At 40.9% G+C, this 9480-nt stretch overlaps 1 protein-coding gene across 2 annotated transcripts in view; it reads right to left on the reverse strand.

The window, feature by feature from the left end:
- Nucleotides 1-1387: 1387 nt before the first annotated feature.
- LOC138770260 (nuclear receptor subfamily 2 group F member 5-like) overlaps nt 1388-9480 on the reverse strand; it is a 22303-nt gene continuing 14210 nt past the window's right edge. For both annotated transcript variants that reach the window (XM_069949196.1, XM_069949194.1), the window contains exons 3-4: nt 9057-9480; nt 1388-2537 (exon numbers count right to left, since the gene is read on the reverse strand). The exon at nt 9057-9480 is cut by the window's right edge. In XM_069949196.1, coding sequence (XP_069805297.1) covers nt 2263-2537; nt 9057-9480 — 699 coding nt within the window. In that variant the 3' untranslated portion in view covers nt 1388-2262. The remainder of the gene's footprint in view (nt 2538-9056) is intronic.

Here is a 9480-nt window from a genome sequence, read left to right on the forward strand (position 1 = left end):
TGGGTCGAAATCCTATATAGGATTTGGAATCTGTATAATGAACCTACCATGCACAAAGAATGCAGTTCACTTATTTTTAGTGTGGAGCAGGTATACATGTCATACTATGATCAGTTCTTCATAAAACATAACACCAGCTATTCCTTTTCCAATGGTGACCTACTTTCACATGAACTAGGAGTAGAACTGGACCAATTTTTCACAAGTGACTTTAAGAGGCCAAAGGAGCTGCAGAGATATAATGGCTTTATAGCGTTATTTCAGATGTCACATGTAGGTCTATACTGTACATGACTTATGAATTTTACTCTAATCCCAATGGTTGCTTATATTGCAGTTGTATTGTTGTTATGTGGAATTTTTGGACAATTTGCTGCAATTTATAATTGATTCTACAGTTGTATGGGATTGCTTGCGGACACCTTCTGGTCTTGCCTGCCTTTCACTGACAGCTCTTGTCATATTTTGCCAGAGGCCAAAATTGACATCTTTGTCTATTCTACAGTGCAGTGAAAATGGTGGTTTAAAAAAATCATTATTTATGATGTCACTCCGGCAGTCTGTGGGAAGGTGGGAGGACTGCAAAAATGCCCTGGATAAAAATGTCCAATAACATAACAGCATGTCATTTTTTTTTAAAGAATGTTTTCTTTTAGCATGATATGTGAGCAACTGTATGCTTGATTTTCATCTAGGCTTTAATCCAGTGTTTTTAACCAGCCCCTAAGTAGACTTTTGAGCACCCCTGTGTATGGTAATGATCAAAACTGAACATCTACATGCTGAGGCAATGAAGCAATTTAGGGCATATTTTATTTTATTTAGCATCTGTAGTCTATATATTGTCTATTAATTTCAGTCTACCAATTCATGCATCTGTACAGGGAAAAAGCTAGAGGAGGCAGAGGCTGTAGTCACACGGCCAAAATGGGGCCCAAAGGATCCATCTGCCTCACTGGATGACATCATATCGAGCTATGCTACTATATCTGTAGGTCTATATATTTGTCTATCTAGCCACTATTATTGGCTCTTGATCGAACGATTGATTCCAGTATCCCCACACACATGGCACGGCTGAACATTCATGTGTTGTCTATGGAGAGAGGAGGGGTAAGGTGTTGCCAGATAGCTCTGGCATCAGCTTTTCCCTCCAAAAACAAAAGGGTCAGGCGGGTCCCCGCAGCTTCCCTTTCCCCCCAGCTGTTACCCGCTGGCTGCCGATGGCATTACACATGTCGGCAGCAAGCGGGGAACGAGGAGCAAGCGAGTACTGACCTGACAGGTTGGAGCTCGCTTGCTCCCTCTCGTTGCCCAGTGTAATAGGGGCTTAGGTTTAGCATTATGTATATGAAAAATATTTTAAAAAAAACACAAATACTCCAAATTAATAATTGATACTGTATTTAATAATTAGCCAGATCAACCAGCAAAATAAACAAGATTTTGCCGCCAGGTTACCAAAAAATACCACAATTCACACACCAAAAATATCTTACAAACATACTTATATAGGGAAAAACAAAGGGGAAAAGGGGTGAAGAGGGGAATATACACATAAATTTATTGAAAAAGCAGGCAGTCCCCATCTTTCCTATTATAAATAGTCTCTTGATAGACACCCCTACAGGGATGAAGTGGGCAAGGCTTCTTCAGTGCTTTATGTTGTGGATTGCAGTGCTAGCCAGTCTTTGACATCACATAGCCATCTTACAAGTGTAAATTCGTTGGGAGTCTTTTTTTTTATGATTTTAATAAAGTCTATACATGGACAAGTTCTCACCTTCTCAAACATTGAATGTTTTCAAAAATTCTGCAAACTCTTATAAAAAAAAAAGTGCACATCCTCTTGGCAGAACCCTTTCTGGACCAGGCCGAGTAACGGGTGCAAACATTCACCACGGAAAACATGGTCTGAATGGAACCAATGTGTTTTAAAAAAAAGTTCCACTGACCATTCAGACTTAAATTGACACTGATCATCTTGAGGAACATGACTTGCTTCTTAGTTTTTGATGATGTGAATGAAACCCACCAACTGGGCCTGTGAATCTTGACAATAAGTATGAAATCACAAATTTATTACAAAATCTGTAATCCTTCAGGAATAGCAGTGTTTGTCCTATTGAATGCCGAACCAGTTTTGGTCACCCAACACAATATCTGGCTCCAAGGTCTTCTGGAATTCTTGGCCAAAGTGGTTGGTGGAAAGCAAACTGGTTTACTGGATGTTAGAAGTCCAAGGGTTTCAGAATAACCTCTTTACTGCATAGGCATGTAAGGCCAGTTAAAGCTGGACCCAGACAAGAGCATGTCTCGAATTAGAGTCTCAATCGGTGTCTTTCCAACTAGACGCACAAAGAAGAGTTGTTCTATAACTGGTGCTGAGACAATGCGCAATGATGGCAGACGGAGTAGAAGGCGACCAAACCGGGTCGGCTGGGTAGGATACTGGTTTCGAACATACTCTTCTAGGGCGCACTGGGATTTCTCCTGAATGCTTTCCACATGGCCAATATCGGACAATCCCACTGCATCTAGGAAACAATAGGACATGAATTAGAACATTTTCACCACAAAGATAATGATGCAATAGTCTGTCAAGAAAAAACAGGTACGATTGAAAGCCTATAATTTTTCTACCTCTGACCTGGTAAGTTTGGCCACTAGGCAAACTAGTTATAGTGTTAAAGAATATACCTTGTCTTAACTAAAGTGCCCTAAACAATCATGGTCTATCTAGTATCAGAAATCAATGGCAATTATGGAATGCTTCTTTTTTTCTTTTTTTTTTTTTTTTTTTTTTAAGGCTATAGTCCCAGGCTATATTGGAGATCTAATTGACACTGGATCACCCAATACATTCAGCTACATGTGGATGCAATATAAGGTCTTTAGAAAGTTGCAGTTTACTGCAAATTGCCCATAGTGTTGTTGCCTAGCTTCCTCTGAATGGGCTTTTCAGCATCTCCTGCCATGACCCCAGCCTAAGCAACATTTGACAACCCATCTGTGTGTTGCATAACCTTGAAAGAGAATGCATTGCTTAGATTTGTTTTTACTGATTAGATCCAGATACTGAAACATGTTCTTTATTTCTAACAGCGTTTAGTGACATGCTTTACTGCAAGCCTATTCTTTGTATGGGGCACTTTTGCGACTATGCTATGTCGGCTCATTCCACAGAGGAGGGGGTTGTAAAGAAAACAGCTATTGTGTGCCTGTGTTATCTATATACTGGTGTGACCTGTCACTGTACCCCTATCTGTGTTGATAAGAAGGAAACTGCTGGGAAATCATCTGTACAAGACAGTCTCAGCTTAAAGCCCTATTCCATGGAACGATTATCGTTCATAAACTCGCTCCAACAACCGCTCGTTAACGATCACTATACGATTTTTTTTAGCGAACGATAACACATAACGTGAATGATATATGTAGTGTAACGATTGTTTTGCGGTCGTTACATGGTGGTTTAAAATGTTCGCCGGGGTGATCATGACCATACGACACACCTACTTTTTTAAAACCTTTTTACGAACGACTGAAAGATTTCAAACTTTACGAACCGATTAGCGAATTATCTTTCAAAGACCAACAATTTTTTTCGAAATGCTGGAAAACAATTTTGAACGACAATATAACGGTTTCGCCTTTGTCGATCGCTCATTTACACTTATTCCACAAAGAGATTATCGTTAACGAGCGGTCATTGGAGTGAGTTTATGAACAATAATCGTTCCGTGGAATAGGGCCTTTAGTTTTAAGCCTAGTGGCCAAAATTAAAACTGCAAGATTTTCAGATTATTTAGATAGATTATATAGATAGTAAAAAGGAAAATTTTGAAAATAAATCACAAAAAATAAGTTGATCACAAGCTATAGTCTGTCGGGAAACCTGACTGGAAGGTGGGCTGATTTTGGTGGAACTTATCTAATGTATATGAGGGCCCCCCAACTTTCAGCAGATGTCGGGGAAGAGAAGAATTAAAAGGTTGAAATTCAATATGCCCAATGCTTTTATTCTAAAGGGAGAATGTTTGACAGCAGATTGCCTCCTCTATTCCCTTTCAGAACACAACCAAACTTGCATGTATAAGGGAGTTTTATGATAAATAAACATTCGGCCTACAGCCATCTACTATGTAAGGCCAGCCTTGGGCCTCTTTTACATGATCCGGTGGGAGGCAGAGAATGAGCACTGATCTCCCTCTATCAATCGTGCGGCTGGGCCTTTTTAGCAATTGTGTGATCATTCATGCAGCCCGTTACATTCATCACTGTCGGCTGCAAGTCCACCGATTACACAGTACAAATATGCAGCTGATAGCGACAACTTAAATGGCTGCACAAAAGATTCAATAAGCCGACTGCTAAGCGTTTGCTTGTTTGTTGGCTGATCGCTGGTCCTTTTACACAGGCCGATGATCAGGAACGAACATTCCTAGGAAGGCTCATTGTAAAAGGGGCTTTAGTGTCAAATTGTACTGCAGAGCATTAACAGGGAAAATTAGCATTGCACAGGGTCCATTCAAAACAGTGGGTTGTCTGTGTAATACAGGACAGGTCCTCTGAAGCCAGAGACTCTCTTTATAAAAGCTGGGAAAGTGATGAGGATCCTGTACAAGGGACCCTCCTCTATTAACTTATCTCCAAACAAATGTAGAAAAAAAGGATTTAGAAACTAGACAACCCCTTTAAGGTTTTAAAGGAGACCTGTCACCCCCCCCCCCCCCGTGCCGGGTTGACAGGCCCCAGCTAGATCCCCTTATACAGACCTCTTCTGTGCGTGCTGTGGGGAGAGGTCTGGCGTCCATAGAGAATGAATGGAGCCGGACTCATCTCTGCATATCCCGCTTCTGACCGGGATATCTCTGTCCCAGGATCGGCTCCGGGTGCGGGACTCGGCCAGATGAGGTCTGTATAAGGGGAACTAGCTGGGGGTCAGGAGCCTCTTTAAATAATGGACAGCACATTGTAAATATATATCAACGCATACTTACACTATATCCCAGGTAATAATCGTAACTATGAGTGGGCATAAATTAAGACCATGGACCATGGACCATGTGTTTTCTAACACATGACACCCCCCCCCCCCCATAGACTACAGGCCCCATTCATTTCATATAATCTAAAGATCAAATAAAAATGACACCAACCATTGATCAAAAGAGATGAATTTATATTTTTGCCCGAGCGTTGCCTTAGGTTAGCAGCGTGAATTCTAGATAATGATTTGCTGGCGGTGGAATCACAGGTGCTAAACTGCCTAATTTTTGTCAAACTCAATGTTAGTAAGAATGGCGCTGCAAGGTCTATGTCCTACGTGGTATTTTACAGTTCAGCATTGCTCAGCTCACAAAGCCTGCACATAAAAGAGCAATGTCCTTGGGATAAAGATTATAGCGTTAGCCCTTTAGTGGGAAGGCAATACATACTTGTGTGTGTTAAATATGGCCTATGGTATAGTAGCCTAATTATTAATGCAGACGGGCGGGTAACGTGCGTCACATATGTTTATTAATTGACATCTGACCTCATTAATGTCTTAAGAAACCACACATGGCTGTGGCTGCGTTGACAGATGTCAGGGCTGGAGCCGGCAAATCAGTTTCCACAGTAGTGGTGTTGATTGAGGGATAACACTTACAAGGAGCTCAACCACTGACTTTATCCCCTTCCCTGCCTATAAGATGACAGGGTTGCTTATATGTTCCTGATGTTAGCAGGGAGGAATGGCCAATCCTTCCCAACAGATGTAAACCTTCATCTTAAGGTAAAATAGGAGAGGAGAACTTTAAGGTTTACTGAAACTTTTAAAATTGTGGGGTCTCACAGTTCAACCTTGGTCTCCCTCCCTTCTCCATGTTATGTGTGGTCAGGACGATCTCCCAAAAATTCATGGTGCAATGTGAAAATGTGCAGGTATACTGTTGGAATCTTTCTATAGCAAGTCTACTTTACAAAAAAGATAAGAATGGCCTAAAAGGGTATGTCAAAAATAAATGTAAAATGTTATTAAATAATATAAATAATTTTTGACTGTTGACTCCATCGTAGTAAATCTATGGAGTGGAGGGATTGGGGGGATTTATTGTGGCTCCTGTGCTTATATTTTGGGGTAATTTGCACCATTTTATGGATGTGTGTGGCTATAATAATTAGTACTAGTACTATTTTTATAAGGTAGAGTCCAAAATATTGAGACCTCTACCCCAGGGCATTATGGTGGAGGACCAAAAGACCTTGTCCTTGACCCTAAATTTTCCTCAATGATTGGGAAATGAATTTAAAAAGCCATTTCTTTTCTTTCTTTTTTTTGCATTAGGAGTCATAATAATTTTACAATAATCTCTGTAATGTTGCACTGTGTTAAAACACCCCCATGCTAAATGAGCAAATGATATGTGAGTTCCAATGAAGAAATTCAACCTGATTCACCCATGGGTGTAACTACGAGCTAAGATTTCCTGTAAGACAATATTTTCAACAGTTCCTGTAAAAACTGTGATTGTTCAGGAATTACGGGGTCAGAAGGAATGTGATTCTTCTTCCCCTTAGAAGTATAATCTTCTTCAGAATGTGAACAGATTAAATATAATATAAAACGAATGATTGAGAGTGGTCTGGTTAAGGAAGGGTTAACAAACCTGGTGGCAGGCTAAGGTATGCCTGCAATCACCGGCACTTGTGTAAGGGTAGCAGGTGGGCACGGCTGATTTAGCAGTGACACTCGTCAAGACTGAGCGTCTCAGCTATGATCACTGGGAGCTTTGAAGGTCAACTAGAAATGTCACTAAAGTGCCTCAGTATGGGTGCCTGACATTATCCATGTGACCTGGCAGGCACCCTTCTCTGCCGGCAGCCTCCTTCATATAATAAATCATCCGCACTGATTGTTACTCCTGCGGTTCAGAATCAGTTACTGACATTGGTGTCATAAACCTGACACAGGAGATTCACGCTGACACCCTGACATAGGACAATGAATATTCTCGGGAGCCCCTAAACTACAGGCCCCACATTCCGCGTACTAGGCCATGTAGCCACAGCTTTTTTATCCTGTGTGGGGTCATTTATTATAGCCAGTAAATATGAAGCACAATATTTGCTCTAGGGTTTGAAAGGTCAGAACAGGTGAAACATCTCACATGCCTTCTCCACCATCACAGTTGTCACCATTTGCACACTTGCCTCCCATAATGCATTGCGTGCAAGCTCCCAGGCATACCAGGGCCGGTTCAGTTTTAAGAACCTGTTAACGCACTTAGGACAAAGGTCATGTGGTCTCAAATGGAAAACAACCAATAAGATAGCAGCAACTGCAATATCTCAAGTCGAGTCTGATGAAAGCTGACAACTGATTGGATAAAACCTCTGCTGACTTTGTATAACTCACCCTGCCTGCATGATGATAGAGGTAAAGATTCCTTTAACATGGACCAATCCGCTAGATCAGCGCTCATTTACAGACACAGATTGGCACATCGAAAGGGCCCTAAGCCATGTGGTTGAAAAGTGACAAAACAATGAGGGCCATTTCGTGGGAACCTTTAAGGGACACATATATTATTTAATAAATATGATAGATTTAGATTTTTACTGTTTATATAAATTTATAGTTTAACTGATGGTTTCTAAAACAAAAAAAAAGAAAAAGAAAAATCTTACAAAAAAAAAAACAACAAACCTTCAAAACCCCTTTGTTATGTTTGTTATGCAGTATGTGAAATCACTACCTCTTCATTTTGAGCATAAAATGGTGTAAAATAGAATTGTCTTAGTTGCCCCTAGCAACCAATCAGATTCCACTTTTCATTCATCACAGGTCCTTTGGAAAATGAAAGGTGGGATCTGATTCGTTGCTAGAGGCAACTGAGACAATTCTATTTTACACCAGTTTGATAAATCTCCCCCATAGTCCCTGATGTAATGTGTTATGTAATGAAGTAGCTTTATGAGACTGACATGATCTGTAGAAAATACATGTAAATCAGGAAATAAAAGGGCAAATTATATTAAAATAATTATGTATGCACCATAATGGTAAAAAAAACCACTTGTTTGATTTCTTTTTTTAAATTTCTTTATTAATATTTTATAAATTTGTAGGCCCTTATACTATTTATTTTTTTTATTTTTATTCATGCTCATAATTTACGACCTGTTTTTAAAAAAAAAAAAAATCTTTTTCCGCCATTCACACATTGTTCTATTTTCACCCAATAATTACGGCTGTATTTTGGTAGTATTTTACTGTGTCCAGCGTTGGCCATTTTTTTTCAAAAGAGTCGGGGAGGAGGTGGCTGCACATAACAACATGCACCTACCTTCCTGGTCTGAGTAGGGACCTGAGTCATGATGTGTCAGCCCTGCTCAGCCAGTCAGTGGCCATAGCGGGTTCCCGCCTCGACCACTGACTGGTTAAGCGGGGCTGACACGTGATGCCCCAGGTCCCCGTTCAGACCAGGAAGTGGCCAGAGGACTGTTTACCGGAGCTGGGGAGGTAGGTGCATGTTGTTATGTGGAAGACACTTCCTCCCTAGCTCTTTTGAAAAAAATGGATGACACCGGACTTCCCCTTTAAATTATAATAATGTATATATGAGGGTTAAACTGCTAGGGACTCCGCACTGGTCCTAAAAATCTATTCCAATAAACTGATCTATAACTTTGCTTAATTTATACGGAACCCCCTTTAAAATTATGTATATACACATATAGGTTTGGGAAATTACATATATGTTAGAATCCCATTTTAAAGCTTGTCAAAGTATACATGCTGCGTAGAGAACAATTGTAATGTAATAGAGAACTTGCCAAAAGTTTTGGTTTGCATGAATTTGAACAATCATCATTTTGAATCCCACTGTCTGAAGGAGGTGGATGCAGCCTGAGGACTGTCTGGAAAACATGGACACAGCCTATAGCAGGATTTAAATGCCCAACTTTCATGTTCATGCGAACCTGAACTTTCTAGTAATGAGCCTTTGGCTTCTCCTTGTCAGCTTACTTTGGAGAAAATAGTGATACATGCAATAACCATTACTCACCAGGTGTAAACAATGCGACAGCTTTCAGGCAGGAGTACTCGGCAGAATCAACATGAAGTGCCTTCAACTTTTCCACCTGTTCTTGAAACACCCGGATATGGTCCATGAAAGCCACAACTCGGTCAGCAGACATGGGGGAGGCGTGAAGGCCAGCTGCCGCTAGCAATGGTGCCACATGAAGAGGCATGGAACACTGAGCAGCGTTGAGGACGAAAAGCTCACTCCAAGTCATACGAAGGAGTGCGACTTGGTCTGAGAGCTGGAAGTCGGGGAAGAAGGGAATGTTCTTAGCCCACTCAATGGCACTGAAAAGCAAACGGGCGGCCAATTCACAGATGTTCTCGATTCCCATGATGTTGTTGGGCTGTAGGCACTGGGCACCATATCGAGAAGTAGGGTACGGTTCTGCTCGGAGAAGCAAGGA

The sequence above is a fragment of the Dendropsophus ebraccatus genome, chromosome 13 (genome assembly GCF_027789765.1).
Source record: "Dendropsophus ebraccatus isolate aDenEbr1 chromosome 13, aDenEbr1.pat, whole genome shotgun sequence".
Classification (NCBI taxonomy): domain Eukaryota; kingdom Metazoa; phylum Chordata; class Amphibia; order Anura; family Hylidae; genus Dendropsophus; species Dendropsophus ebraccatus.